This window comes from Hippocampus zosterae, chromosome 3, assembly GCF_025434085.1.
Source record: "Hippocampus zosterae strain Florida chromosome 3, ASM2543408v3, whole genome shotgun sequence".
NCBI classification, from domain to species: Eukaryota; Metazoa; Chordata; class Actinopteri; order Syngnathiformes; family Syngnathidae; genus Hippocampus; species Hippocampus zosterae.
This window is the reverse complement of record NC_067453.1, coordinates 18648804-18668255: the sequence shown is the minus strand read 5'-3', so window position 1 is coordinate 18668255 and position 19452 is coordinate 18648804. Positions and strand designations below refer to the sequence as shown.

At 43.0% G+C, this 19452-nt stretch overlaps 2 protein-coding genes across 2 annotated transcripts; one reads left to right on the top strand and one right to left on the bottom strand.

Annotated features, from left to right (window-relative positions):
- Nucleotides 1–1357: 1357 nt before the first annotated feature.
- On the top strand, nt 1358–7805 carry adal (adenosine deaminase-like). Its single transcript, XM_052061551.1, has 10 exons — nt 1358–1995; nt 2085–2215; nt 2294–2354; nt 2431–2518; nt 2597–2678; nt 2745–2871; nt 3361–3441; nt 3743–3881; nt 6700–6800; nt 7356–7805. Exons 1-10 carry the CDS (start codon nt 1948–1950, stop codon nt 7545–7547), a joined length of 1050 nt encoding a protein of 349 aa, XP_051917511.1. The 5' UTR covers nt 1358–1947; the 3' UTR covers nt 7548–7805.
- On the bottom strand, nt 7734–18837 carry nat10 (N-acetyltransferase 10). Its single transcript, XM_052061533.1, has 29 exons — nt 18710–18837; nt 18405–18525; nt 18234–18325; nt 17987–18158; nt 17776–17898; nt 17554–17615; nt 16065–16179; nt 15870–15977; nt 15044–15177; nt 14803–14896; nt 14635–14733; nt 14419–14555; nt 13719–13843; nt 13500–13650; nt 13273–13369; nt 13079–13195; nt 12708–12809; nt 12566–12640; nt 12301–12417; nt 12092–12225; nt 11934–11982; nt 11040–11130; nt 10855–10962; nt 10611–10783; nt 10323–10442; nt 9751–9849; nt 8507–8580; nt 8348–8428; nt 7734–8003 (listed from the first exon to the last, which is right to left on the bottom strand). Exons 2-29 carry the CDS (start codon nt 18516–18518, stop codon nt 7868–7870), a joined length of 3099 nt encoding a protein of 1032 aa, XP_051917493.1. The 5' UTR covers nt 18519–18525; nt 18710–18837; the 3' UTR covers nt 7734–7867.
- Nucleotides 18838–19452: the final 615 nt, after the last annotated feature.

Here is a 19452-nt window from a genome sequence, read left to right as displayed (position 1 = left end):
ATGAAAATACTGTACTGAGTATTTCAGATAAACCTAGTTTCTGATGAGGATTATTGAAAGACAAATCCTCTTCAATCCTGCTTTTTACTCCTACAGAGAGCAACGACTGTAAGTTCATTTTACAATGTACGTCTTTAGACATGATCATTGATGTATATTGTGAGATTTAGGAAAAACAGGATTTTCTTTCTGTTAACACTCTGTAAGCTCCTCTTAGTCACAAATCTTGGCATTCCAAGGTGGAAAATTGTCACGAGTTTTGTTAGCATTAAATGGGAATTAGTTATTCATACCGCATACCAAGCAAGAACAGACAACCGGAGAAGATGGAGAAGTCATGTTAATTTCTAGACTACTGTAACGGCACTGTGCTGGAATTAAATACCGCTTGCATGTGCTCTAATGGTTTGCTACACCACAATAATTGACTAAATTATTGCAAAATGTACCTAGCAGTTATCTTATCCGTCTCACAACTCTGAGGTTTGGTGTTCCAAATCAGGCTGTGACATTCCTGAGCCTCTGCGATTGGCTGGCGACCAGTCTGGATGGGGTGTAGTCAAATGTTCATCTTGAGTGAACGTCTCATTTCAAAATGATGCTTTTTCTTCATGACTGATTGTTGTTTATATGTACTCTTTATAGGCAGGACACATCGCTTCACATGTGAGGGCATCTGCTGCCTTACCATGGAAAAGGTGAGAAAGAAATCTGCAGGAGCATGCAATGTATGTCTGATGAGCACACACACAAAAATGATCCTACATTTTGATGTGCATGATTCCTTAGGTACAAAGTGGGCGGCCAGATTCAGTTTTAAATGCTCAGTCGAACATCACCCCTCCTTTAACGAAGGAGAACTGTCGACTAATGGTTCTGCTACAGAGATAAGACTTGCTTGTGGGTTTTTATTACTGACTCGTTGTCTTGCAGGATCCTGAATGGTGTATAGCTAAAAATGAAGCAGGTTGTGAAGGGGCTGTTCCCATTTGGAAGATTTAGAAATGGCGCCATAATGTGGCACCGGTGGAAAAATGCAGTGAGCTGAATCTTATGCCGTGAGTGCCCAAATTAGGTTTGTTCATATGATCCTGGTGCAACATGATTTTAAGTACCAGACAACAGGAAACATTGTTGTGTCTGCATCTGAAAGTAGCACGGGTTCATCCGTGCTTGTCATTACAGATGGTTTCATGGCAAAATAACTCGGCTCCAGGGCGAGCGCTTGCTCTCCCCACACACTGTTTGAGCACCGACGACAAGGTGGAAGCACTACCGCATTAAATACGGCAATGGCCAGCTTACCATTGACGGGGAAAACTACTTTGACAACCTGATCCAGCTGGTGGAGGTACAAAGCCAAGTCAGACATCATGCCTCTGTTAAAAGACAATTCAGAGATTGCATGCTTTCATGTGCGCGATCGGGTCGATTGTGGGAAGTTAGTTGCTTCAAAAACCAATCTTTGGGCAAAATGGTGTGCGTGTGCGTGCGCGCGTGTGAGGAAGGGATGTCCATGTGTATGATGTGGCTCTTTGCAGGAACACAGTAAAAAAAATGGCTCTTAGTCTCTGACTGGTTGGCCACCCCTGCTGAATTGTATAAAGCACACAAAATTTTCCATTAAATGTTTATTTTTTTGTTACAAACCTCAACATAACATTATTATGGTCTGTTATGGATACATACAGTATTTTCTATATTTATAATAAATCTTCCATATTTTAGGCTTATTGTCATGTGACGAGAAAAAAACGTTTTTTAATTTAGCTGTGTAACAAACGTGACGCGTATGCGGAACTATTTGCTCTTCCCATGCGGACTTATTAGTTTGCTGCACATCATTGTGTGTCACGGCCAAATGTTTCCTGAAAACACAGACAAACCTCTCGTCTTGTAGACGCTAAACTCTTATCTCCAAAACTCGTCGATATTTATGTTGTTTTGATGATGGACAAGCACGACGATGTCTTTTATCGGGAGCTCCCAAAAGTGGTAAGTCAAATTTATCGGCCAGTTATTTTGAAATGGAGCATTTGAAAGCCTTTGGGAAATATGCCAATTCAAATGAATCCCCCCACCAGGAGCTGCACGCTCATCTCAACGGCTCAGTGAGCTTCCAAACCATGGAGAAGCTCATTAAGCGAAAGCCACATCTTAATATTGAACACCACATGACGGCCATCGAGAAAGGCCAGCAGAGAACGTTGAATGAGTACGTAGACCACTCGTGTGCTCTGTAATCAACACATCATAGCAGCGCCTGTTAATGTCTCAATATGGCGCGCTACAGGTGCTTTCAGGTGTTCAAGGTCATTCATCAGTTGGTGGACACGGAGGAGGACATCCTGATGGTGATAATAAAAAGTGTGATTTTTTTTATTTATGGTTTCGGCAAGCATCATGGCAATGTTACATCTTTCATTCTAGGTGGCTACAGATGTCATCAAGGAGTTTGCTGCTGACGGTGTCAAATATTTAGAACTTAGGAGTACACCGAGAGAGGAGAAGAAAACAGGTTTGAGACATGAAATGCATCTTTTTTAACACCAATTGCTGACAGTTAAGATGTTTCTCGTGTCTCTTCATTCTTCAGGGTTGACCAAAAACAGTTACGTGGACACCATCATAAAAGCCATCCAGCAGTGTAAAGAGGAGGAGGTGGACATTGATGTTAGGTAGGCCCAAGATGAATATCCTAAAGTGAAGAAAGATGCTGACAGAGGTCAATATTTCTTTTGCAGGTTCCTAGTTGCCATTGATCGCAGGAATGGGACTGAGGTTGCCATGGAAACGGTGAAACTGGCCGAAGAGTACATGCTTTCTGCTGATGGGCTGGTGGTTGGACTTGATCTCAGTGGGGATCCGAGGGTACGCAAGCCATGTATTCTATACATGGTGACTAATATACACCCAAAAGTATCGGTATCCCTCTGTTAATAAAAGCAAAACTCAGTGGTCGAAATATTTTGAACTTTCCGAAAGTAATAATAGATTAAATAAAAACAAACAACCAATGAAAGTCACACGTTGCTTTTTAATTGTAATCAGTCAGCAGGCCTATTGAAAGAGTGACAGGTAGTCACTGTTTGGTAACATGGTGTGGATCACACTTAAACATGGACCAGAGAAAGAGGGAGAGAGTTGTCTAAAGAGATTAGTATTTTTTTTTGACAAATACATTAAAGGTAAAGGCTTTAAAACCATCTCCAGGCAGCACACAGTAAGTGAATAGGTCAAATCTCATCTGAAAATTACATATAAAAAAAACTCACCTATAACACTTGTTAAATGTTCGAGTCTAATGCCCATTCCAAGTCCCTCCATTCAATAAATGATCCAACCTGATGTCGTTTTCAGGTGGGTCATGGTAAAGACCTGCTTCCCGCCTTACAGCGAGCCAGGAACAGCGGACTGAAGTTGTCACTGCACCTCTCTGAAGTAAGTTTTTGAAACATGCACTCATGGGCCACAACATTAGGAACGTGTGCTTATTGCGATACAAGGCAACCGAAATATTACAAAGGGGGTCTCGGTGTGATGCAGTACATTTCTGCATACATTTTTGGTTTGAGAAAGTATGTGAACTGCAGGAATTGGTTAAAGCTGAAAACAATGCTCGAGTGTTAACGTGTGTCAATTATGCTTGGAGCCACAAGTAACAGTGTCTCGAACGAAGTGTGCCTTTAGCGTCGGTCTCCGAGGAGGAGAAGTGCTGACGCGTGGAGATGAATTGTCGCAGGTGCCGTCTCAGTTGGAGGAATCTGAGTTGCTGCTCAATCTGCCGCCGGATCGCATCGGGCATGGCACCTTCCTGCACCCTGACGTCGGCGGATCGCAGAGCCTCGTTGACAAAGTGGTGAAGAATAACATCCCTTTGGGTAAGGCCGAGGCGACCAGTGAATATTTATTACAACTGAAGCGTACTTACCGTGTTTGTGTGCTAGTGTCCCCCCCGCCCAAGTGCACAGTTTTGCCAAGTTGTCATTCTATAACGGCTGAGAAATGTCATACAGTCGTGGAAAAAACGAAGTGAAAGAGCCGTTCAACTTCCCAGTCAGCAAAATTGGTCTGGCCCAGCTCTGGGGTAGACATGGCAGTACACTCGGCCCACATACCTCAATGAATGACGGTCCTGCAGTGGCCCACGTCTTGCATCCATGATGTGGGCCGCATTCGGCCCACATCTGAGCCGCATTGTAAAACCATATCTAACCCTACTCCGGCCCGACGCTGGGCCAGAACAGGTTCCTGATATCGGCCTGAATTCAACCTCAACTAAGCCACATCTTTCATGAGCCATATTTGACCCACATTTAAAAAAAGTCTCAAAAACGACTATTATAAAAATATGTTTATTGTCATAATTTGTGAACCTCACAAATAACTCCACATACACTGGAAAAAATGCACTTTTCTTTATTTAACAGTGAACACAAAGTCCAAATTGGGATGCAGCTTACTCTTGAACGGTATTTTTCTGTCCATCAAATTGTTGCGCTCTCCGTGTCCTCTTTTCTTCTCATGCTCTCCTTCCTGTCACCACCCCGATCAGGAGCCAGATGTAGCCATCTTTTGATTGTGACATCAATTTCCTGGTCTGAGGCCCAAGATGTTAGGCTGTTAGGGCTCACAGTGGCTGTAAGAAAACAAGATGGACAGTGTGTTAAGAAAACAAACATTTGTACATGTCATGAACAATGAATGGTCAGTAAAAATAACCCCTGAAATGTCTTATAATAATAATAATACATTTCATTTATAAGCGTCTTTCAAGACACTCTAGGAAACTTTAAAACCAAAACTAAACTAGGTGTGACACTGTGGGGCGGAATATTTGCCACCAAAAACTAAACGTGAATAACTTTTAAATAGTTTATACTGAATTTGAATTACGTGAATTGAAGGTCAGTGGCTCGGATTAATGGATGGAGTTGTATATTTTACTCTGAATCACATTGAATAACTGAATCTGAATTGTACAATCTGAATTTGAAACGATACTTTTTTTTCTTTGAAACTGGATTTCATCCTCACTGAAAATTAAATTGTTTCTTTTCATATTCAGTCTTACAAATACAAAACAACGTTTTTTTCAACGTCAGATTTTGTGTTTGAATTGAGGTACTAAGTTTTCAATTAATTTTATGGTCAAGTATGAAGTATCCGGTTTGTATTGCAGCAAACGGAATCAAAATTAGTGTCATTGTATTTCAGTGCAGAAAGGGTTCTTTTTGGCAGTACCTCTGACTGTTCAATCACCAACATTTTCACAAGTGATGTGTCGGTTGCAAAGGAGCCGGTACAAAGAGCCTAAAAACGCCTTACTATATATGGTCGTTTTTTTTTCGGATAAAAACGACTTATACATGGTCTTTTTTTGGTCGAAAAACGCCCTACTATACATGGGCGTTTTTTTTTCTTCTAAAAACGCCTTACTACGTATGGTCGTTTTTTTTCGTCTAAAAACGCCTTACTGCACACGGTTGGGTTTTTTGGGCTAAGAACGCCTTACTCTACAAAGTAGAGTAAAAACGTAGTGTATTTATGGTTGTTTTTTATTCGGCAAAAAACACCTTACTAGACATGGTCGTTTTTTTTCGGCTATAAACACTTTTCTGTACGTGGTTGTTTTTTGGGGCTAAAAACGCCTTACTATTCATGGTCCTTTTTTTGGTCTAAAAATATATACATGGTCCTTTTTTTCCATCTAAAAACGCCTTACTATATATGGTCGGGGTTTTTTTTCGGATAAAAACGACTTATACGTGGTCTTTTTTTGGTCGAAAAACGCCCTACTATACATAGGCGTTTTTTGTGTGCTAAAAACGCCTTACATGGTCGTTTTTTTCGGCTAAAAACGCCTTCTTATAAATGATCCGGGGTTTTTTTCGTCTAAAAATGCCTTACTATATATGGTCGTTTTTTTCGGCTAAAAACGCCTTACTTATACATGGTCTTTTTTTTTCTTTCGAAAACGCCCTACTATACATGGTCTTTTTTTTTCGTCTAAAAACGCCTTACTATACATGGTCGTTTTTTGGTTTCGGCTAAAAACACCTTAATGTACATGGACGGGGGGAGGGGTGGGGTTCGGCTAAAAACGCCTTACTATATATATGGTTGTTTTTTTTTCGGCTAAAAACACTTCTCACATGGTTGTTTTTTTAGGCTAAAAACACCTTACTATACATCACTGGTGTCAAACTCATTTCACATGGTGGGCCACATACAGCCTCGGTAGACTTTGTTATAAACAACCAAAACAATATGTCGTTCCTTTGTTTTGGTATAAAGAAGCACAAGAACATTTGGAAAATGTTGAAATTACATTTCTTTCAACAAATGTGCAATTTACCGGTACTTTTATCATTTACATATATGCATTGCAACTGATCCCATTGATTGGACAAACTTTAACAAGTTTTGAAAAATATATTAATGCACTTTATGATTAAACAAGATTTATAAAGAAAGGAAGTTTTAAACCATTTACCTTTGCAACTACTGGGCTCACATGCATTATGCCAGTGCGGACTCAAGGCCAGCTGTGCCAGCTTCATGCCGAATCCGGGCCAGATACCGATGGGTTGTGTGCATTCAGCCTTACTCGTGGGGACCAAAGGTGTCCTAGTACAGCCCACATGTAGGACATCAAAACTCAACTGACTTGTTGTCTCTTCCCCTTCCCTCCGCCAGAGCTTTGCTTGACATCAAACGTCAAAGGACAAAGTGTCCCGTGTTATTCCAAGCACCATTTCAAGTATTGGTACCAGTTGGGCCACCCGAGTGTCATTTGTGTAAGTTTCCACCTCTTTGAAACAGCTGCAATGACTCGGGCTACACCTTCCCTTTTCTGTCTTTGAAAAATTCAACTTCATCGTAAATTATGGCTTTCCCCAAATGTAAAACTTCATTTCCTTTGAAACATAATTTTTACTAATATTTTTGTACTGTTAAAATAAAAATAGTCCCTTCATTTTTATTTGTGCGTTTCAACTTATGTAGACATTTTAAGATTGACCAATTGAAACGATTTGAAAACGTGAAGACTTCCCCTTTCATCTGATATGGAATTGATTTACTTTATTTACATTTAAAAAAAACAACCTGTGAAGTGAATTCAGAGATTTGGTGAAAATGACAAATGAGCACCACAGGTTTTTTTTTTCAGAACTTTTATTGCTTTTAGAAGCTTTCCCTGAACATTAAGAACATAATTTTACAACTTTTTTCATGGATTTTAATGAACTTTAAGGACCCGTGGGAACCCTGGTCAAAGGGTTTTTCATTTTGCAATTATCGCAGTATATTTGAGCATTGTAAATTTCTTTTGCTGTTTTGTTCTCTGGCAGACTGATGATAAGGGCGTGTTCAGTACAGACTTGTCCCAAGAATACCAGCTGGCAGCGTCCACGTTCGGTCTGGATCACGAGGCCGTGTGGACGCTTTCGTGGCAGGCCATCGACTTCATCTTCGCAGCAGACGGCATCAAGCAACAGCTGAAGCACAAGTGGGGACAACTACAGCCGCATGTGCTCAAATGACAGCCCCGGCCCAGCGTTGGCCAAATGCTTACCTCACTTTATAGAAAAGGGAAAACGACTAACTTTTTACATCTTCTAAAATATTTTGTAACAATCAGAACATTATAAAAAGTGAAAACACTTGATACCGTTGTGTTCGATCCTCCTGCTTTGAGATGCACAATTTGAATAAGTGATGAGACACTGTAGACATACTGATATATTTGTATCTATATATATGGCACACAAATTCTTGTGATTAAAAAAAAGTCAAATGCTCTTCTGTCCATTTCTTGTATTCAACTAAAGTGACATCACAGTCCTTTTCATGACATCGCATTTCACTTGAACACCTTTTTTCCAAATTTGCCGCGTTTGTCCTTTCCTTGCTGCACGTGCTTCTTCTTTTTCTTCCCGTGTTGAGGCCCTCCATTGCTCGCCGTGTCCTTTCCTGCATCAAGATTCCTCTTCTTGTCACTATTGGGAACAGGTTGAAAAGCAATGACATTTCTACAGTGGGTGCTAGCGTCTAATTTAATGCCTTGATCATATTTAATATTTGTTTTCCAGTGTAACCATGGCTGTTGTTAGCTATTATTTTCGCCTTTTAATGATGGATGCTCGGAATGAAGCATACTGACATATTTAATGGCTAAGACTTTTGCTGTACAGCCTGCCAGCCTAACCTGAACCTCCAAGCACAGACATCCATTTATAACTGAGATTAATTTGTTTTTCTGTCCGATCTGACATCAGCTTCAATGTGGTCAGAATCCTGAGTATCCGATCCTAAAACCCTCGAGAGCCAGTCGTTACGGCACCTTTTAATGCTGACCATCGCCGTGTTCCCAGCTTTCTTCAGCACTTCGTCCCAGTCCTCATCATGTCCGCGGATCTTGTACCTAGAATCTCAAAAGGATTAGATCACATCAACATCAAACTTGTCATTGGATGCACGTGCTGAGATGCGCCGTACTTACTCTTCCAGGTAGAGTTCCTTCACTTTCTCTTTATCCTGCTTGAGTTTCTCCTCAAACTCCTTTGCCGCCTCATTCTAAGCAAAAAAGAAACAATCTTCAAATAATTGTTCAATTGTAAATGATAGGAAAAATAAATTATTTTCTTAAAATAGAGAATTTCACTTTTTTAAAAACTTTTTTGCGACCTCCAAATTGTCCTCAGGTGGGAATGTGAGTGAATTTTTTGTCCCATTGATATTTTTTTTAAAGAAATAAAAAACAGTAATGAGTTTAAAATTGGAACCGTTTGAAAAAAATTACAGGTACCCAGCTTTCCACTTTTCTTTTGAAATTGGAGACTGGAGGCTTGAGGGCATTGGAAAAGGAAGAGCTGTTAAAGTTGGAAAAGTTTGAATTAGTCAAAAAGTGTTAAAATGAGAGGTCTAACTCCCCAAAATGCAAATTTTTTTTGGGGGGGGGGACTATAGAATAGGAATGACCTGAACAGAGTAAGCTTGGAATGGTTTGAATTGGCCCAAAAGTGGACCCCCCCCAATTTTTATTTTCATTATAGTCTTTTACTTTGAACCCCCCCCCCCTCATATATACAGTATCCATCCATTTTCTAAACCGCTTAATCCTCACTAGGGTCGCGGGGGGTTCTGGAGCCTATCCCAGCCGTCTTCGGGCAGTAGGCGGGGGACACCCTGGATCAGTTGCCAGCCAATCGCAGGGCACACAGAGACGAACAACCATCAGGTGTGAACCACATTCACACCTAGGGACAATTTAGAGCGTCCAATCAGCCTGCCATGCGCGTTTTTGGACTGTGGGAGGAAACCGGAGCACCCGGAGAAAACCCATGCAGGCCCGGGAAGAACATGCAAACTCCACACAGGGAGGCCGGAGCTGGAATCGAACCCGGTACCTCTGCACTGTGAAGCCGACGTGCTAACCACTGGACTACCGGGCCAGTTTTTATATTATTTATATATAAATAATTGGATCATTGAAACAGTTTGAATTGGTCAAGAAATGTGGAAAATAAAGCAAAAACCTCTGAAATTAAAATTCAGGGCTTCTATTTAAAAATAAATTACCACAAAAAATTCTAAATATTTTGAATGATTTGCATCAGAGAAGAAATGTGTAAGTTAGAGATAAATCTCAAATTTTGTGTGCAATTATGACTTTAGTAATAGGCACTGGGTTTCAATTTGCTGCGTGGTAAATCTGTTGGTGAGGCTTTGTGAGAACGGCTGTACCAGATCATCCTGGAGGCTTCGGACTGTCGGCTCCATGGTGACGTCTTTTGTTGTTGCCATGTCCGCTTCGATGGCCTTTTCTTGGATGCTGGTAAAAATCTACAACATACAGGCTGCGTCTCAGTGGAGAGGATCATAAAGTAGGAGCATTGGTGCATCACGCTGCCATCCATCTCAGTTACATAACTGAACTCATGAGATGCCAAGTCAGATATTTGGCAGAATAAAATTCCCATAATCGATGAATAATTTTTTTTTAAGTACCGGTATATATAATGAATGAAAATGTATTTTTTTATCCTTTAACACTCACAACAAATAAGAATTACATGCAGAACATTTGACTGTTTTACAATATTTTGACCTTTTGTATAACTTTAAACAGAGGGAAAAAAAATCGCCAAAAATTGGCATTTTTGGATGGGATGCGAGGGTGTTGACTTTGTCAAATTTTAATGTGTGGAACTCCCCGCACCCTCCCCCTCCCAAATAACCTGCCAGTGTTTGTCTACAGCCAACATTGGCGGCTCGTTTCATCGGTCGGGCTTGAGTCGCGACGGGTGTGAACATACTTGCACAAATTTGCGCAAGAGGCGGTTGAAGAGGCCCATGAGCTGCGAGCTCGGGAGGTCCACCTCCCTCTCCAACTGGTCCACCGATTTGTGTTGCAGTCCGATGCCCAGCAGCATTGCCTGGAAAACAGTTTCCTATTGAGACAGCGCTTTGACGCCACAGAAAGGGCACCACAAATAAATAAATAAATAAATAAATGAAAAATAAAACGATTGAACTTTTTAGCGACTAGCTTAAAAAAAAACACACACAAAGAGGAGAATTTCTGAAGAGCGAACGTGGCTTACACACTGCGCCACTGACAGTGAGACGTCACCCAGCTGATTGAGGAAGAACAAGCGCGCCACGGTCGGGATCAGGTCCATGATGAGGTGGTAGTCCACCATGCTGCGCGAGTACAATTCCAGACGCTTGAGATCGTACGGGCTGAAGTGGACCGCCAGCTCTGAGGCACTCATCGCTGCCAGGAGCAAAGACGAAGAGTGAGCCGCGAGACGCCGGCGAGGAGCGCTCCCGCCTGCGCCCACCTACCGCTCGCGGCTTCTTTGGTGCTCTTGTTCTGCAGGACGCCGAGGGCCAGGCTCGGCGGGAAGCTGCTGAACCGGTAGGAGAGCAGGGACAGGAAACGCCTGCGGAAATCTGAAGGACGCAACAAGGCTCGGTGGGGAGATATACAGAATGAGATGAAAGACCAGAGAAGTGGTGTAGACATTCACCTTTGCGGAATGCAGACAACCACTGGCTCGGCCGCTCGTCACTGTGCAGCTCCTTCAGCATCACGCACGAGTGCTCGCCCGTCAGGTCGTTCTGCCAAAAGCACAAACGTGCATGAACACGCAGCAGACAAAGTGGACACTGTCTGGCCTCACACTTTTTGTTTGGCTGAAAATTTGGATTCAGTCAATGAAATCGCAATTTAATTTTTGTCGCAACGATCCTGCTCAAACCCTAAAAGTAATAAATACGAAATGTGATTTACAATACAGTCGCAAAGTACCGGTAAATGTCCTTTTATGTCGAGTGGTTCTGCCCTGTTCTTGAAAAAATATATTTTCATCGTATTAAAAAAAAGATTACCGGTAACTCTTGCACTCGATTAAAAAATTGCCCAATTTGTATTTTTTTCTTTAAAAGAATCAAAAAAAATCTGCCTTAAAAAAAGAAGACTACCGTTTCCATAACTAACACTTGCTCCCCCCCAAAATTACACAATTTTTCCAAAAACAAAAACCAAACAAAATATGACTTTATTTTTGTATGATGTATTTTTCTTGTAACATTATACTTTTATTTTGTACGGTTACAATCATTTGTTCTCTTTTACTGCGGCTCAGAATTGTTTTTCCATCGGTTTGTCGCGATTTACGATGTCTTCTGTCTCTTACTGTTATAAATTGTAGACTATTGATTTCTTACGTAGTTTATTGTTTTAGCCGTCTTGGTTTTCATGCGCCTGATTTTGACCCCGTGTGCAGTACTTGGGAGGCAGCTGTGATTATTTTTTTAAAGTGCTCTCGAAATAACGTGGACTTGAGTTTTTTTTTGGAAGTGGGTAAACTTAGCAGCACAAATTCAAATACATTGAGACGACAGTCATCTTCCACACTTACTGGCGTTTGTCTCAAGTAGACCGTCGTATAGCCTGCTTTCTTCCAGAATCTGCCAGATCGGAAAAAAAAAAAACAAAACAAAACCCAACAACACATTTTTCACTGAAGAACATCTTTCGACCTTGCTGCGCTTCTTCCCCACTAAAGCGTGTTCTCACTTGAGCAGCTGCGTCGTCAGCCCGTAGGAGACCCCCAGGTAGTCCAGTCGCTCCGCTTGCCTCTCGCTCAGCTTCAGTAGCAGCGGCGGGAGCTCCTTGCGAGGCGTCACGACCTCCTCGAGGAGCGTGACGGCCTGTGACCACATCCGGGGCCGTTTGGGTCTCGTCTCATTCAAACGACTTGCCGCGAATCCGTTTCATTGAACTACCTCACTGCTGACGGGAGTGATTTCATTGCGCTGGGGCGCCGTGCTCTCGTCCATGGTGGGGAACTTGCCCTCGTAGTACATCTGCAGCAGCTGGAGCACTCTCGAGCCGTAGCCCATCTGTTGGCCAGAAAAAGGAGCGTTGCTTTTTAACATCAAATGTTGCCCTTGAGCACTGAAGTTTGCCCACCTTTGCTACATAAAGCACAGATCTTATTTTTATGATAGGAGCCAAGACTGGATTAAAACAATTCTGTATGACCCTTACCCCTTGATAGTCTGGATTCACAGCGATTCGCACCACCCTGCCTCCAGACAGGCTGCCAAACTCCGGATCTTGGAACTGTCGGTAAAAGGCTCAATGAGAAATTCCAAACAAAAGACAATTTTATGGTCCAGTTTGTGCGCACCTGTTCAGACACGGTCCATGGAATGAGGTCGCCGGACGCTTTCTTCCCTCGAGAGAGGCTGTTGAGAATGGACTGTCGAGATATTTCGCCTTCCAGACACACCTGCGCATTCCCAGAGAATGAGATAGCGCATAGTGAGGTGCATGGTGGAATATTCTTTTGATGCTAGCGTTGAAGTAAACATGAGCAAACATCATGCTAAACATGAGCCTCATCGTTATCATGTACAGCACAATCGTTGACTCAGTACATCGCACGCAAGGCACGCTGCTCTGATCCATTTCCACGTCAACTCACTCAGTACCAGCCCATTCTAGACCAAGTCTGAAAAGACGTTTAAAAACGTCTTTGGGAGTGAATGAGTTAAGCACCTGCACCACAGCCAGGACCTCGGGCAGAGAGTTCTGCGTCGGGGGGACGGGCGGCAGAAGACAGAAGAGGTGATGGGCCGGCGCGTCGGACAACATCTGCAAGTCATTGGGCGAATTCTGGAGGGGAAGAGAAGAGGTCAGTGGGGGAGGAGAAGAAGAAATGGAGTCACTGGAAAAGCGGCTTCGGGTCTCACCTTGTAGTGGGACGCCACATAAAGAGCCATCAGCCTCTGCAGGAAGGCCTCAGACGCCTTGTGGTAGCAAAACAGCGTGTCTCTGTTGACGTAATACCTAATCGCGGGTTGTTAAGGTGGAACACTTGTTCCATCTCTGTTCAAGAAGCATCAGCACAGTTGAAGCTAGCGACATGAGGCTAACCCCGATTCATGCCCCTTTACCCAATCAAATAGTCCAGGGATACAAGTCACAGGTTTGTGGAAGAGGACAACCGGAGATGAGTCTCGGAATGTTCAGGCAGTCCAGGCAGAGGAGCTCATTGAGCCACTTCTCCACCGCGTCACCCGCCGCGTATCGAATGGACTCGTGTAAGCTGACCTCGTGAAGTGTGCGAGCTGCGTGGGGGAGCCGACGGACAAGTAAGATGCTAGAATGGGAAACCGACAGTACAGTACAAGCGCACCTGCCGCTAGCCTGGCTGTGGTGCTGCTCCTGTTCTCGGCTGACATGTTCTGTTGGCTGTCGGCGCTCTGCTGCCTCAACTGCTGGATCAGTTTGAGTGAGAGCGAGCGACCGGTGCCTTCGTAGCTGCAGAGTCAAATGAAAGTACCTCAGAAAGATGCATTTGGCCAACGCAAATCCAATATGATCCATTCGAAGTGTTGTATAGATATTTTTTTTTAATCCAACTTCCTGTCAGAGAGGTAGTCGTTAAACAATGAAGTTATTGCAGTCCACATCATTCCATACTTTTTCAATTAGCATTTCAGCCTTCACACGCAGGATATTGAGAAATTGCATACTCTCGTTACAAAATTGGCGCCAACACAACATTGCTGATAGAACACCATAACTATGGCGAAGCGTTCGAGCATGACAACTGAAATTGAGGCCCGAGTCAAGGTTTAGTCTTTTGCCTTGTTCATTTTTGTTTACAAATGCATTTGCGCTATGATTTGGCCTCTTGTCCACATGAGATGTGCTAATTTTGTTTTATTCTGCCCCCCACCCCTCCAAAAAAATTTTTTTGAAATGATTTTCGGGGCATTTTTTTATCATTTACATGACGGGAAGCTGACATTTTAACACGGGTGTGTGGACTTTTACATTCCCTGTACATGGACCAAAGATAGGATCAAAATATTCAGTGAAAACGTACTCACCCGTTGATGGTGGAGGCCATGAAAACCAGATACGGTCCCAGCAGCTTCTTGACCAGCGGTAAGGGGATGGCAGCAGCCTCATCAATCACCAAAAGTTCAGCCTGGCCTAATTTGACAGCGTCACCCGGATGGATATACTGCAGACAAAAAGATTGTGTGTGTGTCTCGATGGAAGCGACGCACACACTGAAAACTGATCGGGGACCGTGTGCTTACCTGAATGGTCTGCCTGTGCTCTTTAAAGACGTTCACCCTCACGACCGCTTTGTTGAACTCTGGATTCAGCGATTGGATGATCTCATAGTCCAGATGCTCCTACAAGAAACGAAGACGACGTGAAGCGCGGGGGTGATCAACAGTTGACATGATGCTCACGCGCATTACCTGATACTGAAGCGCATCGAAGCCTTTAAAGATGAACTCAAACATGGTGTGGAGGTTGTCTGGGCTCGGGGAGGTTACAAAAATGTTGGAGTAGCTGGAAATGACATAAGAACACTGTTCGAGAGGCCCGTAAATTACATTTAGTCTATCATGTTGTTGGGGCAGCACTTCCCCGAGACACATTGCTCGTTATTCATTCGTGTATTGGCCACTATTCATACTCTTGTGGACTTATTCCTACCCAAAGGCCACAGCTCCAGCGACAGCCAGCCCCAGCGCGGCGGATTTGCCTCGGCCACGAGCAGCCGTAAGAGCCACGGTACTCCTCAGGGTCTTCTCCGAGATGGCTTCGATGAACTTCAGCACAGCTTTGGCCTGACGAAGAACACGCGTCATTAGAGCTAGAAATTCCGACATGGCAGACGATCTCCTGACAAATCAGAGTTGAACCACAATCTTCAGGATTAACATGCCCCAAATAACGTACAAAACTTGACTTGAATCAAGACGACGTCTATCTTTCATGAGAGACATCGCCGCAAGCTTTTTGGGTTTTGTGGCGCTTTTTTGTAAGACTTATTCCGACTAATTATAAGAAGCACTCTTAACTCATTCAGTACCAGCCAATTCTGGACCAAGTCTGCAAAGACGTTTAAAAACGTCTTTGGGAATGAATGAGTTAAGAGGCAAAGAACAAGTATCCACCCAAAGCTACATGTTGATGTCTATCTAGCAATGCTACTACCTTTTTAAGAATATCCATGTTTTTAAATGTTGCACACAAGAAATATCCCATATTAAAAATATATAAATCAAAAGCCAATCATAAAACTAATACACAAGCGCAACTAAAATAGAAATGAATAAAAACCAACAAGCTCTGTTTAAAAGGTAAATTAATTTGAAAACGCAAAACCAAAATATAAGTGAACTCTAATCAGAATCATCTTTATTGGCCTCGCATGGAGAACACACAAGGAATTTGTCTTGGTGATGAAAAATCCCAAATGATTCCAACCCTGATTCAGTGTTTAATTTCAGGACGTTCAATTCAAAAGGATTTTCACCTGGTCCATGGTCCTGCAGTTATCTACCAACACACCCACTGGTTGAGTGTCCTGGAGAGTCTCTTTGAGGTCTTTCAGCTCCTGTTCTTTTGGAGACAAACCCTCCTCCTGAGTCACAAGGGGGGTGGGTTGGGATGATTAGTTCCAGAGCGCTGAGTCAACAAAAAAAGAAGCAGCGGTTTTATGTACGGGCACCTGCGTCTTTGGCGGAACAGGCTTAATGTTGGCCATGTGGCTGGATATGGGCAGGATGTTGAGTTGGTCGTCGATGACGACACAGTTTTTGCAGGAGGCAAGGGACAGGATGAACCTAAGAAAAAGCAACAGGAACACTTACCGTATTTTCACGACTATAAGGCGCCATTAAAAGTCTTACATTTTCTCCAAAATGGACAGTACGCCTTATGGTGCGGAGCGTCCTTTATATGCGCTGAGTTCCAAAATCTGACTGACTGCCGACACGCTGTTTATATAGAGAAAAGGCGGAAGTGACTGTGAAAGAAGTCGGCCAATCAGGGAAGGGTGGGCGTGTATACATACATATATGGAGAGGGAGAGAGAGAGAGAGAGAGAGAGAGAGAGAGAGAGGGAGAGAGAGGACAGACAAGCTAGTCCGCCAATGGTGAAGGGTGGGCGTGTAAGTGGACGCCTCAAGCCAGTACCAACACTTGTATAGAGTGTGGCAATGTGCTTTGTTGCAAAACAACTCCGGTTTTGGTTTCTAAGAACCCCTGAAAATAAATTCGACAAAAAGACACGCACGCCTACGAAGCTCAATTCAAACTTAAAGCCACCGGTTATGCTTTTGGCATGCGTGCCCATCTCACAGCAGCGGTGAAAAAAAAAAAAGTCAAGCAAATGAACTCTGAGCTTGCCGTTATTCCCGGAGGCTTGACTAAAGAACTCCAACCGCTGGACATTGGCATCAACCGGGCGTTCAAAGTAAAGTTGCAAACGGCATGGGAACAATGGATGGTCGATGGCAAACACAACTTTACAAAGAGTGAGAGGCAGCGCTGGGCGAGTTACGCCACAATACGCAACAACGAGAGGGAACGCGGCGTTTTTGATGGATTATGGTACTTGCACAATTGTTCAATTCTTTCTACACACACACGCGCTGCCACCATGTTTCGCTCTGTTCTTTACTTTCAAATGTGGGAAAGCTTCACACGAGAGAAATGTTGACTTTGCTGTTGCTACTCCTTCTTTCCGCTCGGCAATGTGTAGCAACTCACACTAGCATGTGATGCATTCAATGACAACTGAGATGTGCAGTCCTCTGCTTCTGATACAGAGGATGAGGACTTTGATGGATTTCTGGTTGATGATTGATCGAAAAACGTGAGAACATTGTACGATGGCTAAATAAAATACACCCGAACTCAGTTCTGCTTTCGTTGCCTTTTTAAAAACGTGTTTTTATCTTATTTGTATGTCTTGGCATGCTACCGTATGCTTCAAGCTAACGTGTTAGAGTGCGCGCATGCATGCCGTATGTTTAAGCTGGCGTATGTTTTACCACTGTAAAACTGCGGCTATTCGTACGATGCGTCCTGTGTATGTGTAAAATACAGAAATGTCACGCATTAATGAGACTGCGGCCATTAGTACGATGCGTCGAATAGTCGTGAAAATACGGTAGTCATTGCTGTGAAGTGTTCTTCATGTAAACAGAATTTACCTCTCATTGAACCTTCCAACCACTTCCTGATGAGCCTCTGTTCTGTAACGAGCATGCACATCCTGGAAGAAAAGTTCACAGTAATTATTGCATCATGTAACTTCGAAAGAGGTGCGATATGGCTAGATCAGCTTAGCTGAAGGGAGAATTTAATTTTATCGCTGTCAAGTTGTATAAATACAGATATGCGGACCTGCATTGTGGAAAAGTTGAAAGACTTACCATGGTCATTGTGTAGAGTTGCTTGAGGGAGTTCACTGTCCGTAACAGTATGACTACAATACCGCCACCTTCAACTGTCTCAACAGTTCTGGCTAGTAGGTTGGGAGTGAGGGCTTCAAAATCCTGTGCAAGAAGGTCAACAAAAAGCTCACAATTTAATCTCCACTTTCATTTGGGCAATGGTGGATCTGGAAAACATTGATGGACTCACCTGTAGGACACACATGCCAAAGGTGTTACCCAATATCTTGTGAGTCTCATTGTAGTAACAGTATCGAATGTTCGTGGCAGCAACAAAAAGCTCAAAAGGGTCATCCTGATTCAGATTCAATGTGCCTGTTTTTATTTTCTTCTGCAGCTGCTTCATACGTTTCTTGCGATTGCTGCTTGGACACACGTGAGATCAACTGTTAAAAACTCCACACAAGGAGGGAACATGAGAGGACGTGCATTGTCACCTGCTGAAGCCAAGTTCTTTTTTGTAGCACCACAGAACGGATGGTCGTGCTCGAACGCTTGCTTTGGAGAGCATATGATGCAGAATGACCACCTGGACCATAAACCCAAATTAATGGCGATCCTGCTGAGTGCCAACAAACCCAAACCCAGTAATAGAATCGGGAAGTTACCTGATCTCTTCCGCGATCGCCCACCACGACAAACATGGTGCGATGCTGCAGAGCAACTCCATTCTCGATCTGGACACGAATGCGGTTGTCAACTTTCTTGCGGACAGTTGCCATTGTTTTACTGGGGGGAAAACATAGAGGAATCACTCACTTTGTTACCTTAACAGACTTAACACTGCATTGAGCTGCACCACAACATCACAAGCGTCAACGTGATTGTTCATTTATATATTCGTGTATGAATAAGTGTCTATGAAACAATAAGACCTAGCAATATTTGAAAGCACGCATAATTCCAATGTTACCTTGTATCTCCAAAAATTTCCAAATTCGAAATTTTCGTTTAGATGTATGCTGCTATCACGCGAGTGTTAAACTCACATGGAGCGACACGTTTCATAAAGGACCCTTTACCGACGTCATTATCCTGCGACGCGGGTCTTCCCAATCCGAAAATGACTTTTTTTTTTCACCGCACGTGCAGTCCAAGATCCCCCCCACTAGTTAAATTGCTAACTTATCGTTTTTGGCGTCTCACGGGTAATACCAGTTATATTATCCGGTGCCGGCACCTTTTGTTAATATATTTTGAGAAAGGTTTTACAGCCCCGAGACCGTTATTAGCGCTTAAAATTGATTTAAAACTTGAACGATGTGACAAAAGCCAGATCATTAGCTTTTGGGGTCAAATATGTATAAATGGGATTACATTTTTGTTTCTTGCTTGACAATAAATAAAAATCACATTTGTCACAATACGCCACCAGGGGCGCTCTTACCGCAGAAAACTTATCACAATAGCGGCTTGCCTCAGTTCATTGAAATGTCAATAGTTCTGGAGCTGTACTCATAATATAAAGTTATGCAATACAAAATAATGTGGGGCACATCAGTGTTGGTGGTTCCCAAGCCCGTCTCACAGCTCTTGGGTTCAAATCTTGCTTTGGGCCTACAAATATTGCATGGGTTTTCGCCAACATCTTCCCACACTGCAAGCAAAATGGGTTGATTGGTTGTGTGCTCTGTGACTGACTGACACCAAGTCCAG